This window comes from Seriola lalandi, unplaced genomic scaffold (genome assembly GCF_002814215.2).
Source record: "Seriola lalandi dorsalis isolate HSWRI2012SDOR001 ecotype SW California unplaced genomic scaffold, Sedor1 jcf7180002054795, whole genome shotgun sequence".
NCBI lineage: Eukaryota > Metazoa > Chordata > Actinopteri > Carangiformes > Carangidae > Seriola > Seriola lalandi.
In genome coordinates, this window is record NW_019525348.1 from 3,277,179 (window position 1) to 3,296,537 (window position 19,359).

Here is a 19,359-nt window from a genome sequence, read left to right on the forward strand (position 1 = left end):
GATGAATGGATTTCCATAGCTGGTAATTCAGTGAGGATGTGTGACTGAGTGAGTCAATGGTCTTTGTTTTTATACTATTTGGTTAAAAGAATAGTATCACAGTATGGGAAATATGCTTATTCACTTTCTTGCCAAAAGTTAGATGACAAGATTGAGTCCATTCTTATATCTGTATGTTTAATATGAAGCTAAGGCCAAAAGTAAAATATATATATATATATATATACACTAAGCTAACCAGCTATCCTGGCCTTAGAAAAACAAATACCATATATATATATATTAGTGCTCACTAATTTACATGTTGTATCTCAATTGTTAATCTGTAGCAAAAACCGTAGTATAAAAATGATAACTTAGGGTGACCAGATAGCTGAGTGGTTAGGATGCATACCATATGGGCATAAATGCCCTGAGCAGCAAGTCCCCACTTTGCCTCCCAGCCAGCTGGACTCTGTGCTGCATGTCATTCCCCTGCTCTCTAGCCCTGCGTTTCCTGTCTCTCTTCACGATCATATCTAATAAAGGCATAAAAATTCCCTAAAAATAACTTAAAATGTTTTAAAGAGGAAGTTCGGCATGAAAACTGATGTTAATTAATGAGATTCACATGTGTTTCTAAACGGATTTTGTTAACTTCAGGCAGCTGTTTTTCCCTGCTTCTAGTCTTAATGCTAAACTAAGTTAATCTGCAAGATGCTACATTTATATCTAATGGACAGACATCAAAGTGGTATTGACCTTCTCATCTAACCCTTGGAAAGAAAGCGAATAAAGTTACTTACCAAAATATCAAAAATATAGTTTAAGCTAATTGTTTAACTGGCCAAAAAAAGGGGGAAAAAAAGTGGCCAAAAAAACTGTTATTGTAAGTTCAAGAATTTGTTTAATATTGAGATGATATGAGCCCAAAAAGCCCCTAATTTTGTGTAAAGTAGATGTCATTGAGAGGAAAATCCAAAATATGATAATCTCTATGAACTGGGGGAACATTTATTATTATTATTTATTTGCAATTCTTATAAGCATCAGAATAAATTCATACAAATATACCCCAGACCAGTGCTACTTAAACTTTTTACCATTCTTATAGAAAGTGTTTGAAACCCATGAGTAAAATAGTCATACATTCTGTCATTGTGTTATTCATGGATTGAATTATAGTGAAAATAAATTATTCCCCTTTTTGCTGAGGACCCCCAGGAACCCCTCCAAGGACCCCTGGTGGTCCCCAGACCTCACTTTGAGAACCACTGTCCTAGGCCCTGCCCCCGATCCTGAGTTTAATACTGACATTTTGTTTGAAAATTAAAAATTGTGCAAATAATGATGATGATGGAATGAAAATCAAATCTAAAGACTAAAAAAATCTGCTGTTGGAGACCTCCAGCCAAATCAGTTACAGTTCAAATTATATTATCAATCATTATGATGGATAATGGTATGATATATATAATGATGGAAGTTTCAACAATCATTACTACAGTTCATTAATTTGCCTAGCAGGGCCTTCATTGTGAATTAGAGGACTCAATCAAACTCTAATTAAAATCCAGACCCCCTAAATTGCTTCTAGTGTTTAACACACCAGTCTTAACACTTGTCTGTCAGATCAGAGGGCCTGCCAGTGCTCAAGATGTCCGTAGGGCCAGAAGCCTGTTCCACATTTTCTCAGCAGGGATGATGAGCTTGTTTATATCTGGAGGATTTTTAATGAGCAGGTATGAGCCTCCCAAAACAGCTCCTGTAGCACTGAACAGCAGGCCACGGTTTATCACCTGTGAAATAAATTTAAAAAAAAATCTTAATCCTTTTGCCAGTTTTATGCACGCAAACTGATTTGTTCCTCACACCTTCACATTAGGCTTTGTAAATGAATTCACGACTGCAAAGTAAACAACCTTTTCTATCTTTATTCAATGTCTCTGGTGCACTCTATTATTCAAATCCTATAGTTTTAAGATCATTTTGTGGAAAGGAAGGCTCTGTAAGTAAACAATGGCAGTGTTATATTTGTACATTTCTAGCTAATTAATTCCAAATAACAGCTGGTATAACCTATAGAACCTTTTATTCAGTGAATAACATATAACCTCAATATGTAAAAATGAATCTACAATGAAAACTCATACAAACCTACAATAAAAGTCACTAAAACAGGTTTTTTTCTGATGGCCCCGTGCTCTGCCACTCTGCCGGTAAACCTTGGTCGGATCTCCTAACTGGGAGCGCTGGTTAGAATCTACTGCAGGTAATGTACCGACTATATATGACTACCTCACACAACCCTACATCAAAAAACCCAAACTATCCCTTTAAATCAAAAACATCCAACCTATTTAACATAATTTATGTAAAATAATGTGACTGGGATATCGTAACATATTTGATGAAATCTGTTTTCTCTATAACTTTGAGCAAAAGTTTAATGCCTCATACTTTTTCCTACATCCAGCTATATAATCTTCAAAGTTTAGCGTGATCTTCACCTTTTAATTCCATCCTCCCTGCACTTGGCTAAAACGCAGACAATGCCCTCCCTGCGGCTGACCTCTATCTTTTAATACTGCATTATTTTATTATTTTGTTAACACTTATGCTCTGCTACTGCATATGCTGCTTCATGCAGTAGTTTTTCTTCCCCCCCATAGAGGGTCATTTCACCCTTTGCCCAAACATCCCTACGGGTTTAAACACTTTACAAGGGAGGCTGTGACAATCCCCACTGTCCATCTGACAGGGGTCCATTAGTGCATACGCCACCGGGACAGGTCACATTTGACAATTCAACACAGTGCCAAGGACTAACTGGCTGCTACAGCCAAGTGGGACGAATCAGGAACATTTCTTGGTGCAGCAAAGCTGTGTTTGTGGTACAATAAATCAAATGTTTCTAAAAGGCAAAGTGTTTACCCACTGAGAGTTACAGCCGCTTTTTATGCTTGCTGTTGATAATACTGTGACTTCAAAAGAGCCCTGAATTACAATACTAAAATGTTCAAAGGTATGAAATACCCCCAAAGAATTAAGTGTATGAAGGTGTCTAAGGTGTCTTACTTTGTCTTGCCAATGCCAGCGCTTCACGGCTTCATGGTATCTTGTCCTAGTGAAAGTGACCTGGAGACAGTGAAGGACAGAGAATGATTTGGATTTTGTAATAGACAAAGCAAAGTGACAGCAATCATTTTTTTTATTAGGATGCTTACCATTGTGTAAAGTGGAATTATTGTCTTTGGCATGATGCAGTGAAGGACGTTATCGACATGTTTTCTGAAAAGGAACCATTTGGAGTTGACATGTGCTCGCATCTGCGAAACAAAACAGTGCATGTGTTAGTGACGGGAACCATCTGGCCTTTATATTCTGATTTTGTTAAATAGTTCTTACAGCTATATCAGAAATGCCACACAATCTCCTCTACTCTTCAGGGCATAGCTGCAGTAGAAGGGGATTAAGTTAACACAAAGTGCTGTGGTTACTTTTGAGATCTGTAAGATTAGCGACAATTTTTGGCTTTCTGAGTGCATGGATTTTAAAGGGCAGATAGTCAGGTAGCTGTCCAGCTGTCAGATGTGATGGAGAGTTTAAATATCAACTGATTTTTGAAGTTGGCAAACCCAGAACCGGACATGACTATTTATGTTTTATTTTATGACTATAAATGGCCATTCTATACATCTACAGATTTATGATTAACCGCGTCAATGCAACAACTGAAAAGAGCCAAATGAGCAACTGCAGCCGAGAAGAAGCTGCTGATGTGATGCACAACTCCGCATCCGAGGCTCGTGTCCCAAATCAAACACACCAGCCATGTTGCATCACCAACCAGGTGTGTGCCGGGTCCGGCTAAACGCTAAATGCTAAAATACTGACAGTGGATCTTTCAGCTGTCATTTCTACATTCCCTTCTACATTCAGAGAGGTTTGCAGCACCTTTCTGCTTTTTGAGTGAACTGGTTATATTTTACAGTGAGAATGAACGAGCAGAGAAGTTGGATTTAGAGCAGATTGTGGAGGAGTTCACAATGCACTAGACTCACAGAGTGATGATCCGACCAGTGACTGATTCAGACAAGTATGTCTGAATCCGAGTCAGGTGATTGTTTGATTGACACTAACTGATAGAGAGAATCAGTCTCGGTTGCACATCATTACTTAAGCCAGCCCCAGTGGTAGATTATGAGTAAGTACCTTTACTGTAATACTGTATTTATATGCAGTTTTAAAGTATTACTTTTGACATTCAATACTACTTCAAATGTCTACTTGCCAACATTTAATTTGTACTTTTTACTCCACTTTGTACTGCATTTATTTCACAGCTATTGTGAGTATTTACTTTTCAGATTAGGATTTCATGTAAAAGATGATTTATAGTTATCACTACACAGTAAAAAAAAATGTGGCAAAAGTAGGATCTGGCTGTTTAGCTGCTAAATGCTAAACTACTTTCACCAGCTAGTAGCTAACTTTGTCTGTCTGCTGTCTGGTGCTGAACAGGTGCTGTCCAGTGGGTGTGTATTTGCTAAAAAACGCCTTTTGAAAACAATGACACTGAAGCAGAGAGGAGAGAAGTCACAGGACGAAAAACCAAAACAATGAGCTGAAAGAAGCTAAAACAATGCACGGAGAAACTGCAGAGTTTGGTGATGATTCTCTGTGGGTTTGTAACTATGAGCAACACCATCCACTTTTAACAGCTAACTGATCCATTGTTATTATATGTTATTATATGAATATAATTGCTTCAAGTGAACTTGTTTCACTTGTAATAGAGCAATATATTGGAATATTGTTACTTTCTAACTATGATATTGCAACTGTCTTAAGTAAAATATCTCACTAGTTGGAGTCACTACCTCTAAAGTAGGAAGGGTAATCAATTTCTAATAGACACATTAATCCCATTTAAATAGCTGCAGCATTGCATAGAGATATGCATCATAAAACATGAGGTTAAATTAATCATATCAAATTAATATGCATTACTTCAATGTAGTTGTACATGGCCAGGTCTGCAATTGCATGGTCGTCGGGAACTCTCACTCTGGTATACTCGGGCAGTACAGCACCTGCACAGATACACAATGGAAAACAGCCTCAACAATTATCAGTTTATCCTCTGTATCTCCTTTAATCTTCGTTCATTTAAAAAAGCACTTACTGAAATCCTCATTTAACTGTTCCAATATTTCGTCGAAGACAATGCAGTCCTCAAAGCCCTGTAAAGCATGAACGGATGAATGAGTTTCCATTTTAATTATTTGCTGCCTTTTCTTGCCCTCAGTTTAGTGATACTCACAGCGTTCATCCCCTGCCCATAGAAAGGCACCACTGCGTGGGCTGCGTCGCCCATCAGGACACATTTATCGTTAATGTGATACGGGGAGCACTTGACAGACACCATGGCCTGCGCAGGCAATCGGAAATAATCCCTCTTGAGTGCATCACTGCGAGGCACAAATGGAAATGAAACAATTACAAACTCACCGAGTGGTTCATTTTGATTGTTGCATTTTTCAGAAAAGCAGATCTTGTGTATTTGCTTCCTACAAAAACATCTGTCACGACTGAATAAGCTAAAACAACCATGCTCTGTCTGCACTGCACAAGTTAAACCGTCGAAAAGGAAAGCATGCGTTCAGCTGTTTATGCCTGAGCACTCCAAATACAATCAACCCAGAGAGGAAGTGTATTGAATGAAAGCCTGGAGCGTTTCTACAGCTCATGCCTCCCCTTATCCGTCCGTCACCCACAACATACGGTTCATCTCTAATTAAAACCGCACTGCACAAAGCCATGCAACTGTGCGTCTGCAATTTCACACTTCATGGGTGATTGCTCTGGATGTGGCTGGATTCATCAGGATGATGGGAAATGAAAATGTTTTTGAGATGGCCTGGCAGGTTGGATGAGGAGATAAAGGCAGAGGGTAAGAAAGAGATAACAGACAGTGGAGAAGGGAAAGAGAGAGAGAGAGAGGGGCTTACACTCCTATTAGTGGTATTGTGTCAGAGAAGTATTTCTGGAAAAACTCAATGACTTCATCTCCTGTGGTGATCTTCTCAAACTCATCAAAGGGCATGAAGAGGGTACAGGTGAATGTCTTGTCCTAAATTGAGAAAAAAGTGTACAGTGATGTTAGCTCTCCAATCCATTGTGACAGCTTTCTTGCCAAGTTAAATGGAACCATCTTTACATACATAACATTTATTAAACACTAACACTACGAGATGCTTTACAAGATTAACTATTTACAGCCCACTGTTCCAGCAATAGGATGTCGGCACAGCCCTGTAATAACAAGAGTCTACAGCCATACAAGCAGCTCTGTGAGGCTGCACTGGGCACTGTGGTGACTTGAGCTAAATGCTCACATCAGCATGCTAACATGGTCGCCAGTGGTGGTAGAAGTCTTTAAAACTCTTACACTTTACCACAGTGTAGAAACACTAACAAGTAAAAGTCCTGCATTCAAAAGTATTAGTATCAAATTTTAAGTACCAATGTATATATGTATAAGTGTTTCAGGAACAGAGAGGTAAGTAAGCTTTCCCTTTGGAGTAATTTATTACAGATAAGTTTTCCCAATGTCAAGAATGAACCACTGAAGTTCACTGAACTCATCGTCATGTCCATGAAACCAGTTTGAGACGACTTTTGCTTTGTGACATGGAGCATTACCCTGCTAACACGGAGGCACGTGGTCAGCAACAACACTCAGGGCAGGTTGGGTCCATGGTTTGACCCTATCATCTGCTGCCTCAGCAGAAACCCAGATTCATGAGACCAGGCTTGGTGTCCACTCCTTGGCTGACAGGAGTGAAACCCAATGTGGTATTCTTCTGTTGTAGCCCATCCACCTCAAGGTTGGAAATGTTGTTTATTCTGAGATGCTTTTCTGCTCACAACGGTTGTAAAGAGTGGTTATCTGAGTTACTGTAGCCTGCTCTGTCAGCACCAACACTGGCACTATTCTGAGTCGTCCAGGAGAGCAGTTTCAGAAATGCTCCAACCAGCCTGTCTTTGCACCAACAATCAAGCCACGCTCAAATTGTTTCCTCAATCTGATGTTTGATGGAACATTAACTGAAGGATTTTATGCACTGCACTGCTGCCACATGATTGGCTGATTGGATAATTACATGAATAAGTGGGCGCACAGCTGTTTGTAATTAAGTTCTCGGTGAACGCATATTCTATTATTTGTTCAGTTTTTATACAGAGTCACGTCTGCGAAAACCTCTCTGCAAAATCGTCATTACAGAATCTTCCATCCTCAGTGCTGACGTAAAAGCCAAAGTCCACCCAGTGCAAGTGATGGATGAAAGTACACTGAGGTTATGGGCGTGTCATTATCTGCCCATCTGAGCAGGTGCTATCCATCAACATCACAAAGTCCTCCCCGAAGACCTTTTAGCACCATCTCTGTTACCATGGTATCCACAGCAGCAAGGATGTTTTTTTGTTTTGTTCTCAGCTCTAATGTGTTCCTGGGAACTAGGGCAGTGAGTGACAGTGCGAATGTACTTCAAAGTCAGCTGCCTTAACCGGGCCTCAGTGAGGAGAGCAAAAACTGCTGTGCTGAGTCAGCCATGCAGAAAAATCATTGTGGGATTAGGAAGGACAGGAGGGACAAAGAGAAGTCAGCAACAGATGAGGAGGACACAACTGCTGTGTTTAATCCAGGGTGATCCTCAGGAGCCAAGACGTTTTTCAGATGATTTCTGATGGTTAAGCCTCTACTGTAAAGTAGGCTAATTAACTCTATGAGGGCAAGCCAGAGGTCAATCATGCCCTGAAATTACACTTTTGTCTGTCTGCTACAGCTAGTGGTTGCCAATGATGTGACGTAATAACCTCACAAAAGAACATCTTGTATAGGCTAATGTTCATTTACAGGTGCAGTTTGAAAAACACAAGAGAGAACAAAAAGAAAATTCACACTCACCAAGTTGGGCAGGGCGATCATCATAAATGTGTTTCGCGGCCAGATGTGCAGATAATTCGGCTTCATGGCAAACTGAAGATGATGAAAGTGGGACAAACAAAAAAAGAAATAAAGAAGACAATTGTGCCAACAAATTGTGAGTCTGATACTGGCAGCATCTTACCGCCCACATTAAACAGAGGGGACTGTACAGAGGACTGACCTCTCCATCGATGGGCGGCATGGTGAGCTCCATGTAGCCATGGGGGATGTAGGTCTGGCTGTAGTTGAAGCGGCTGCGACGGAGGAATTGCTTGCGGATGGCAGAGAAAGCTCCGTCACAGCCTACGATTAGGTCGGCCTTGATCTGGTCATTGGATCCGTCTGCCCTGAGACACAAACCAGCAAAATGACAAATTCACTTCAATAGACTGTATATATATATATATATTTGGATATAAGCTAAATAACTTAGCTGTACAAGACCTTAACTTGATTTAACAAGCAAATTAATGCATAGCCTGAGGAACCCTAATATTAAACAAATACCCATAAGAAGTCTACGCATTAATTATTTAATGAGCAAAGGCAACATTTTGGTCACAGACATTCATTAGACTTCTTAGAAGCAATTTCCTGCCCACCTTTCACCCAGGCTGGCACTCAGGTATGTAAAAAGTCTTCCTCAATAATTATACATACATTATTAAACATTAAAATATATTCAGCGGCTATGTGCTTTGGGTTTGATTCAGACTGAGAGCTGTGTGTTTGAGTTCGACTCTCTCACACTTCTCTCTCTCATCATGAACGTAGAGGATTTTTCTTCTGCAGGAGTTCAATTAAAGTTGCTGATTTTTTTGGCTATCCCATAAGTACAGTGTGAAATTAGGCCACTGACATTTTGTATTCTCATATCTTATTGGATTTACCACATTTCAAGGTTGTTTTTTTAATCTCATAATATTTTTTTCAAATGGAGATTACAAAATTGAATAACATAGTCATTGAACAGTAATGGCTAATTTGGCTCTGAGCCATGGTGATCATGACGATGGCATCTCTGACAACTACAAACACATTATACTGTTTGGTGCATCTGCTGATGGTATTGAAGAGCTGCTTCAGGCAGCAAGCATGAATATTCCCAACATCCCCAGACACAGTCTGATGTGCCATATGGAAATGGTTCCTGTCATGGTGCCTGAAGCTACATGGGAGTTAAATGTTGGCTCTGAGATCTGACGCAGTTCACAGGCCAGTACACATTTATGACCCAAGTGGAAATGCTGATGCATCTGTTACTTCAATATTAAGTACATCAGAATTTTTTCTAAGCATCCTATGATCTTATTCAAAGATCCTTGCAGTCCACATAATGTTTTTATAATGGATTCATTGCTTTAGACCTCATTTTAATTATTTACACATTAACAAAAAACATTGCAGAGTGTTATTCATTTTAATTGTTCTTCACCCCAAACATGACTATATGTAGACTATTTATCCATTTAAGGTCACATCTTGTATGAATCTGTGGGGGCTGTGTAGGTCACAGGTGGAGCAAGTCAAAACATAAAGCATTCACAATGCTTAAGTCTGAACTGGGTCTTCACACATTTCACTTTTGTAATTTGAAATAAGACTAGCCATGCTAGCAGCGCTAGCTGTACTCAGACAGTAGTGTTTGAGCTAAATGTTAATGTTAGCATACTAATCCCACTGACAATAGTGACTGGCTGATTGTTGCAGATACAGAATGTTTATGTACCTTTGTGTTTACCACTTTACTAATTTAGCATGCTAATATTTGCTAATTAGCACTAAACACTAGCACTAAAAAAATCAAAATTGTGGCCTGATGAAGGTGCTAGAGTAAAATTCAGGGGCTGACCAAAGATGTTCAAATTCATCCTGAGGGCAACATATTGGGTGTTCCTCACAGCTGTGTACTAAACTTTATGACAATCCACCAAGATATTTCACTCGATACCAAAAATGTCTCATTCATGGTGGCACTACAGGAGGATTCAGGGGATGGCCAAAGTCTTTAGGGTTCATCCTCTGGGGACAGTCTGGACAATGTTTTGAGGCAATCCATGCAATAAGTGTTGACGTATTTCAGTCTGGACAACCAACCGAAACACCCACATTGCATCCATACAGTTACACTACTAATGTGGCTAAATGTTAATGCTATACATGTACATATGTAAGAATAAATACTACAGAAGACTGATATACAGCTTCCTATTATCTTTTTTAGTTCAATGACCAGCTTTATTTTGACATAAAAATTACAGTTGTATGAAAATACTGAATGTGCATAGCGACCAATACGTTTGTAAATTGATCTAGTGAGTCTGACAATATCTGGTTTCCTAACTACAGAGACAATGAACTCACCCTGGGATGCTGATTTCACATTGTGTCTGTGCTACAGCTTTCCACCTAAAGATGTCATATCTCAAAAACTGAATCAGATAACAAACAATGTTTACTGATATTCTAAGACCTCATCAACATGTTATTATATGTACAGCAATAAGGTAGCTGGTGTATGATTATAGCTCAGGTCATGTACATCTATCTGATGGCTATTTCGGAACATTTCCTGGCTACTATGGGAGGAAAGTGGCTATCACAGTGGCATCAGTCTCTCCGTGTACATTTAATTTCACAAGCCGGAAAGAGCAAATATGTGTGCTGTCACAGTTCAACTACAGGGGAAGGGGTGGGGCTGTGTCCTGGATGTGGAAAGTGCTCACCAGGGTGACTCTTGGATTCGAGGCACACTCACAGCAAAAACTGATTAAGTTAAAGTGCCTTAAAATGTGTGTTCGCTGCAGCGAAAGCAGCACGGTGACTCATTCTGATCCACATTCTCAACTGGGTGCAAGTTGGACCACCAGGCATACAGAAAATAAATAAAAAACAGAAGCAACAATAAACACATAAAATGGATTTTTACACAATTACGATAAGGCTGAATTCAATTAAACTGAGTTTGTGCTCCTGCGTGCTGTGTTAATAATTCACCACATAGGTACGCTAATTCCGATGACTAAAAAGAGCTGGAGGTGTTTCAGTGTTAATTGGGTTGTAAATTGTGTGTCACATTTACCTCAAGGACGGCCAAACAAGCCTTCAAAGGCAACATGTTTATCACCATCACAAGCCTCAGGCACTTAACATGTACAAGGCCACATGTGGTTACATGCAGGGACAAAGGGGGACATGATCAATAAAGTTAAGAATCCAAATGAGCGGATCCTCCTCTTGGATTAACCTTCCATACATTATGTATGTGTGTGTGTGTGTGTGCGTGTGTGTGTGTGTGTGTGTGTGTCTGCGTCTGTGAGTGTGTGTGCTGTGAACATGTGTAAGATCAGTGACTATTTACCTGACAAAGGTCATTAGCCCTGTTTCGGCACTCCAGTCCTGCAGTTTGTGGTCGAAGTTCAGCTTTGTGTTTGGATATGTCTCTGCCTCTGTGGTCACAAAAACAGCTTATATCACACGGCAGGCATGACATAACAGCAGCAGTGAAGTGACAGGTAATATCTTGTTAAAATATACAGGAAACTTTTGCAATTCTAATAAAATGGAGAAAGGACACAGCCTGTCCGCAAGCAGTTAAATCAATCCCCCACTGTAGGGGAGTGACCTCATGCTGATTAGGACAAATCTCCTGAACTACATAACAAGCAGTCAGTGTATCTGCGCTTTGTGGAAACTGATGTTTAAGCTGTCACACTTTCCAAAATCTTTATTTCTGTATTAATTCCAGGAGTGTGGATCGGCCCTGATAAGATCTTTCAGCACACAGAGGCAATCTAATTAAAGACAGCCCCATGCTGTCACACATTATCTCCAAGCATATACATAGGCACTTCATTAAATATTAGGCAAAATCCTTTTTAGCCTGAAAAGACTAACACAACCCCTGACCTTGCCAGACGTACGCATGCAGTTTAAAGACTAACAACGTACAGGGAGTAACTGCAGTGGATAAGGCTCAGCGCAAGCAAACAGCCTAATGTGGTGGGATGAAAGAGTATGTCTTTCAACTTGGAGCCTTGTGCAGAGTTCATGAATTAAGAATGTATTGAAGATATATATATATATAATGCAAGAATATGTGTTAATTCACTGTAAAATGGAAGGGTAATCCTTTAAAATGATACCATAACTTTTGTAGGAAGACACATTCTTCCTCAATGAAATAAAAAGTTGGATTTATTAGCAGTAAAAGACATGGTTCCTCCAGTCAATACACACACATTGAACAGACACTAAGTAGTTAACTCTATAGTGAGATTTGGAACATTTAGAAGTCATCACCGAGAGCTGAACAATTGCACAATGGTAGTTAAAATGCCACAAAAAGCGTTTTGCTAAATATTCATTGATCATCCATGCAGTTGGTATCAAATATAGGGAAGGATAATTAATGTGGTTGTATTAGGCGTAAAAATGTTTTTTATTGCCTGATTGAAAATGAGAAGAATCTTAAAATTGGCTCTGTCATTATTTTTCAAAATTTATTCAACTGATTTTATTTTCTCTGTGCATGTGGGAGGAAGATTTTGATAATGTTTATTACAGTCCTTTAGAAGGTGGTAACATTACAAGATGTGCATTTAATCAATCTCTGCGTTTGTACATATTTCACCTTGTGCTGCCGCAGCCTCTATGTTCATCTGATGGCATTCAGTTCATATTTGCACAGTGTTGAGAGTGTTCTTGAAATGTTACTAGATCCAAATAAGTAAGATTGCTACTAATAACTTTTAAAAACCTTTTTTATGTGGCTTGGTTGCTTGTTCAGACACAAGACAAAAACATGTCATCAGATTAAAGAAGATCTGAAAGGGGCTAAAACGCTTTATGAGTCAAATTTTGTACACTGTAGGACAATACATCATTTGAATGTTAAATTTCTCTATTTCCCTTTGGCTATAGTTTGGTTATTTCAGCACAGTCTATGACTTCGTGTTCAGTGTTAGTGCTCCAAAACGGTTTTGTCTGAATTACATAACACTATTGATGTTCTTACCTGTTAGCAGCTCTTTGTTCAGATTGGCTCGGTCCACTGACAGGATGTACTGGAAGGAGAACAGTCTGTATCACAGTGCAATTCTGCACGTACTACAGCTTCACACTTCATTTAAAATGGGAACAGGAAGCTTTTGGTTTATACTCTCCTTCCCTAATATTCTCCCTACACCCATGCCTCTACAAGCTTTCACTCTTTTTCTTGAATATTTCTGTTTTATTTCATCATGTAAGTCAGATTAAGAATCCCTGCCAAACTGGAGCAGTGTAATTAAAAAAAACTATTTTCAGTCAAACTAATCATACAGACAAATAACTGGGACACGTTTATTAAGGACGCACAAACCTCATTTTAGTCGGACTTGTGTTGTTATGCGACTGTGACTAAATTGTCACTTCTGCTGATCATCATTTAGTGCATCCTTGAGTCACTTCACATAACATATCTCTGATTGTGCATGTTTAATTGTAGTTTGTTTGTGCCTCTGTACAAGTGAAGCGAGCTGAGAAATGAATGTTTAATCTGCAGACTGAATAAGTTTACATGAGGCAATTCTTACACTATGTTTACTAATAGCCAAACATTTATAACACTGTGCTAGCAGAATATTCTCGTTAGCATTTAACAGTGGTATTCAAAAGTGGTAGTAGTAAATAATATTGGAAACAAAGTATAGGAAATAGTATTGATGTGGTTAATATACTATTCTTACCATTAGACTGTATACCATATTCTTACTGCTGACTAATCAGTTATTATAGTGTTACATAGTTAACTGAGACTTTTTTCAGTTTCTCTGGTCACATTACATCACTGGCAGCCTTACCTGGCCTTTCTTGCCATAAGGGATTGGAGACTGTTTCCCACTTGGTGAATGGATCATTCTTGCATGCATGGGAATTCCTTGGGAGACAATCTGAGGGAAAACAGATTACTGTACTATTACAATTTAAGATAAATTCTGTAGAATTTCATAATTTGCATTGGTTCTTTAAAAACAAATAGGATTTTGAGTCGCAATCCATAAGTGGAAAAAGTGGTTACTATGGCATTGACAGTCCAGCTGGTCCATTTGGCCACTCTGTATCTGCCGTGGTAAGTATATGTGGAAAACCTTGTAAAGCAGGTCTTGTTTTGTCAGGCTGAAAAGTCATGCAAGTGTAAGAAAAGGGTCTGATGCAGAGTTCTCAGGCATGCATAATATACTCAGTGCAGCAAATGTGGACCAACAAAAAAGAATGCGGACCTGAAATGCCCCAATAAAACATCTTGAGTGGACTGCAAGTAAAGAAACGAGAGTGGACAGATTCCCCCGGGGCTTGATCACATATTTAATATTTCATTATTAGAATATCAAGCTTAACATAAAATGAAGGGTTTCCACCTGCCTGCCCTGACTTTGGCCTATGATGTGTGCTGTAGAAGGACTTATATAGTAACATTAAATGGGCAGGAATAATGGATGACCTACACAAGTATAAGCTACCCATTTATTTGTTTGCTGCATTTTAGACCAATAAACAAGCAAGATAGGGTCACCATGCCACTGCAGTCCTGGGATAAACCTTACCTCATTTCCACTTTACTAGTTTAAAAGTGACTATACCTAATCAACATACCTTATCCTCCATCCCGACACGTTTCAGTGCTTGCCGGCCTCTGTGAGACAAAGCCAGGTTGATGCTTCTCCCCTTCACAATTTTGGCTTTCCGGATATCTGACCAAAACCACAGAAAATGTTTCTGAATGTTTCAAAAAGTAATGCCTCCATTCACCTGTGTGTATGTGTGTGTATTACTCAGGAATATTGTAATTTTAATGTGTGGATGTGTTCTTCAAAGAGGGAAGTGATGTGAAAATTTGACTCGTGGAAAAGTAGACTTTAAAATGAGCTTTGAATACTACCTTCTCTACTTTCAAAGACTTCAACATCAAAGCCTCTTTTGGCAAAGAAGCAGGCATTCAGTGCCCCGACCTAAAGGGTGAAGGGGAATATGGACATTCCATTGAACATGTTGCCACAGTCATGCATAAACATAATAAATAATTATCTTTTAAATATATATCATTAAAACTATCTAGGCTGCAGAACCACTCCTAAACACTCTTTACTCCACACTTTTAAAAGCAAATGCACTTCTTTTTCCACATTGTACAAAAAATTCTTCCTTGTCCTTCCCAAAAATTTTTGTCAAGAGATCAGAAGACAAGATCTACAGTGATTTAACAATTCACTTTCATTTTCCTCTTACCAAACCACCGCCCACCACTGCCACAACTTTTTTCTTGATTGGTCTGCCTGCTAATTCCTCCATTGTCCTGAAGTCTCTGCAGTGTCTGAGCCTCTCACTGCTGAGTGCAAAGTGATTTACAGAAGTAGTTGTTAATGGTTTAAAAGAGGAGGAGCAGAGAGAATCCTATGAATGTCATTCCCTGTTCCCCTTTCAGAGCAAACACAAGAGGCAGATAACAGGAGTTATCAAACAGCGTCAAACTGTGTTTCAAACAGCGTCTGACAACTGGCTCTGGTGTTTTGTTTTAAGCCTGCAGGTGCAAAAACAGGTCTAACAGTCCAAAAGTCACAACGATCTGCTAAAGGCTTGTCAAAAGATCACCTAAAATGACATCCAGTGTGTAGTCTTTATTAGTAAAAAGATGTTACATATGTTATAATAGCAGTTATTTTCAGCAGTCATGTGTAGCTGTAAAGTAATGAGATAACTAGAGTAATCGATTACTGCTCTGAGGGTCTCCAGTCACGGATGATCAATGTCATGTAATATATAAGTAATGACATCTGTCGCCATCTAGTGGCTGTGTGATGTCAACTGATACAACAAGCTTTAAAACGGTAGTGGAGGTTAATCCACTAGAATTAACTCAATACCGGTGCAAAGAAAGCAAATCTGTGTCCATCTCATTACCTACAAAAATCTTATCTAATCTGAAAATGTAATTGTATTATTGGCTCGGTTTGTTTCTCTTTGTTTTGATAAAATGTCCAATGGTTGTACATGCAAAAAGAAAACAAATAGTTCTTCTATGTAAACCAGAGAAACCAAAACATCACCCAATATCCAGCCTCTCCAATTCCATATCTTTAATATATCTGGTATAGAAGTCTAAAAGAAACATTTATTTATTAATTCATTATGTGTACATTATTTTCACTAGTAATATCCTTATTGAACAATGAATTTACAAACAGCAGGGCAGTACAATCTTGACATTGGGGGAGACATGGGGATGGTTGCAACACCTTTTTGCATTTCTCTCAGTTACTCAGAGACTATTTGGACTAGTCCGGGCAAACTTTTACATATTAAACTTACATGTGTCTGCTAAATACCCATAACATTTAAAGATGATTACATGTGACATATCATATCATCAATATTTATTTGAATTGAAGAATTCAGCAACTGACCTCAACCCTGGGGACAGTTGCAACATATCAAAAATACATTCAATTTCACATTTAATTTAGTTTTCTCTCTCATTAAGATTAGTATTATGAAAACATGTTTTTATGCATTTTTTTACAATAATATTATGGTATCATTTTTTTTCTTTAATGATATGTATCAAAGAACAGCTATTCTTTTGCATAGAACATAGGCCTACCTTGAGTCAAGATAGGCACAAATTATTTATTTTATTGCCTGTAATAAACATAACAACCTAATACATTTTACATTTGAATGCATTTTTACATATTGTTTTGATATGGCTACTTAGCTTGCAGATAGTTAGGATGACTTGTTGCAACAGTCCCTACTCATTCAGTCATGACAGATAATCATGTTCTAGGTAGACACGCCTTAACACATGTTCCATCACTATTCTTACTTCAGATACAGTTAGGATTGACGGTAGTTTTGGTTCAAAAAATTATTATTTAATCAATACATGAGGCTGTTAACAAGATGTGTAGGGTGTCTCCTCACTAGGCCAACCTACAACCTGCAGTGTCAGAGAAACAGCCACAAGGAGTAAAAAGGCTGATACAAGAGCAAATGATGAGGCTCCACTGCTGCTGAGACACTGAGTCAAGACTGTGTTTTAGTGCAACTGAGTCTGGTGACAACATTGTATGAGCCCTAGCTCTTTGTGTGGTCACACAAACGCAAACATAAACACTTATCTGTGTGCGCTTCTGTCCAAAACCAAGCAGATGTGGGATTGGAGAGGAACACATTATTGCTACAAATGAGTTTGAGTTTTCCTCACCTGATAATGTTGGTATTTGACTGTTTCCATGAGACCTGAACACAACAACTGGCTCCTCCATCCCCTCAGAGAAGTAGGTGTACACAATGAAAACTTCAATAGAGAAGATAAGTTGTGTCACTTAAGTCACTCAGTGGTGATTTCTAGTCTTCTAGGGGCCTAGGCAAAAAAAAAAAAAAACAGCTGACACTAGACTGATTTACTAGACTTACTAGACTTTAATACCAATACAATATTTACATCACCGTCTACCTTATGTCAGTTTAATTTTTCACATAGGAAATAGTTTACATGTTTGTATTAGTTTTTATTTTTTAAGTTTAATTGATACTTCGTCAGTCCTACTTGTCTCTACAGCTGAATACGCAGGACAAAAGGTTTGCAACACGATCTGATACGCTGAACGTAAACTGTAATCCACAGACAGGCTACCTAATCAATATCAGAATCAATGACACAACGCAATTTTTTGAAATAAGCTTGGTAATTTCCCATGTGCTAATCGGTTCAACTTCTGGTATATGTCTAATTGATAGACGTCGTCGTGATTACACGAGTCAGTCGTGGAATTCATTGCAGAATTGATAACCTGCCATGGTAAATTACGCCCTGTTCCACGTTTGATTACTTGTGTCTATTCTAAGATGGCGCTGTAAAAGCCAAGGTTTGTTTTCCATGGGTGCAAAGTATGTTTAAGTGCATTAACCGAACTGCCCAGTATACCAGATATCTCCAGTCAGCAGGTACCGGTTTCCATCTTAACCAAGATTTTAGGTAAGTGTTGTCAGGCAAATGCCGTAACCTTTAGTTAAAAGTAACTAAACTATTTTCACGCCAAACGGCAAGTTAGCTAGCTGCCGAACTAACGTTAGCAGCTCGGGCCGTTGAAGCCGGTTTGTTGACCGGCTATATTGGAACTGTTAGCTTTGTTGCTACATAAGGTGTTAGCTAAAACGGTTTATGTGGGGAGCATCTGTACGATTGCTGAATAATAGTATACTTCATAACGGTGGTGAATTAAACGTTGACACGGAACTAAACAAGCCAATCCGACTGACACTTGAATGGTTGTTAACTTTTCCGGAGCTTAAGCTGCTAATTTAGCAAGCTAACGCTAGTTTCCCATCCGTGAGTGGGGTTAATTTACGTACTGTAGCTAGCGAGTTACGATAGCTAATCCCTGCGATACTCGCGGAGAAGCACCTGTATGCATGTTTTTAATCAACTTACTAATAACTAAATTGTGAATTTCCTTTTTGGAGGTACGTCTCACCAACTTCCTTATTTAAGTGCATTTTTCTACATAAAAGTGCTTAGTCAAAAATGGCTATACCAACTCGTGATTTTTACGGGTTAATTGGTAATATTTCAGAACTGTTGCTTACAATGACGTTGCGTTTGCACATCTAAATAAGCAGTTTAATGTCAGATGGACGACATCGACCATTAAATCGCCAACATAAGTGATGTTATCAGCTGCATTTCATTTCTGTCGAGTCTTGAGTGAATGTCTCGTTGACCTAATTGTGCCATATGTTAAATCCTTGGAAGTCACAGTTGACCTCAGTCCTGGCCCGAACGTAGCATGAATATATATATATATATAATTATTACGTACACCTAGCTGGAGCTAATGGAGTCTAATATACTATCCCTGCAATAAATTATACCGCCATGAAGGTTTCAATGTTCAGTTTTTGTTGAAATTATTTCAGAGATGTGCTTATTCAACTGTGTTATCATTTTGAAGGTTTTAGTTTGTGGTGCTTTTGAACACAAAAGTGTTTCATATTTAGATTACATTCACTGATATAAAGTGGGGGGACTAAATAAGAGAAACACCTGTCCTTCAATTGCAATACAAATCCTAATTGACCATAAGCTTGAATCAGCACCTCTGTAGAACAACACAAACCCTAACCTTCATGAAGTTAGGATTTGTAGCAGGAAGGCTGTATTAGTTTTATCTGGTGGATCTTAATAAATTGCCAAATGAGTGTGTGTATTAACTCAGTATTTGTTAGTCATGTACGCTTCAGTAATATATACAAATGTCACTTATGATTTTTGTCACTAAAGCATGTTGTGCCTTATCTAAAAGAGATGCTCAGTGCTGAACTCTCCCTTAGCCACCATG

At 38.7% G+C, this 19,359-nt stretch overlaps 2 protein-coding genes across 3 annotated transcripts in view; one reads left to right on the forward strand and one right to left on the reverse strand.

Moving 5' to 3' along the window:
• Positions 1-988: 988 nt before the first annotated feature.
• Positions 989-17,357, reverse strand: kmo (kynurenine 3-monooxygenase). The gene is made up of 16 exons (XM_023425943.2): positions 17,223-17,357; positions 15,245-15,344; positions 14,898-14,967; positions 14,612-14,709; positions 13,819-13,908; positions 12,993-13,041; positions 11,337-11,424; positions 8,157-8,322; positions 7,955-8,026; positions 5,994-6,115; positions 5,306-5,453; positions 5,168-5,225; positions 4,993-5,075; positions 3,207-3,308; positions 3,058-3,117; positions 989-1,778 (listed from the first exon to the last, which is right to left on the reverse strand). The coding sequence occupies exons 2-16, from the start codon at positions 15,305-15,307 to the stop codon at positions 1,632-1,634; spliced, it is 1,416 nt and encodes a 471-aa protein (XP_023281711.1). The 5' UTR covers positions 15,308-15,344; positions 17,223-17,357; the 3' UTR covers positions 989-1,631.
• A 486-nt stretch (positions 17,358-17,843) lies between these two features.
• Positions 17,844-19,359, forward strand: part of ide (insulin-degrading enzyme) — a 32,064-nt gene continuing 30,548 nt past the window's right edge. For both annotated transcript variants that reach the window (XM_023425864.2, XM_023425865.2), the window contains exon 1: positions 17,844-17,996. In XM_023425864.2, coding sequence (XP_023281632.1) covers positions 17,911-17,996 — 86 coding nt within the window. In that variant the 5' untranslated portion in view covers positions 17,844-17,910. The remainder of the gene's footprint in view (positions 17,997-19,359) is intronic.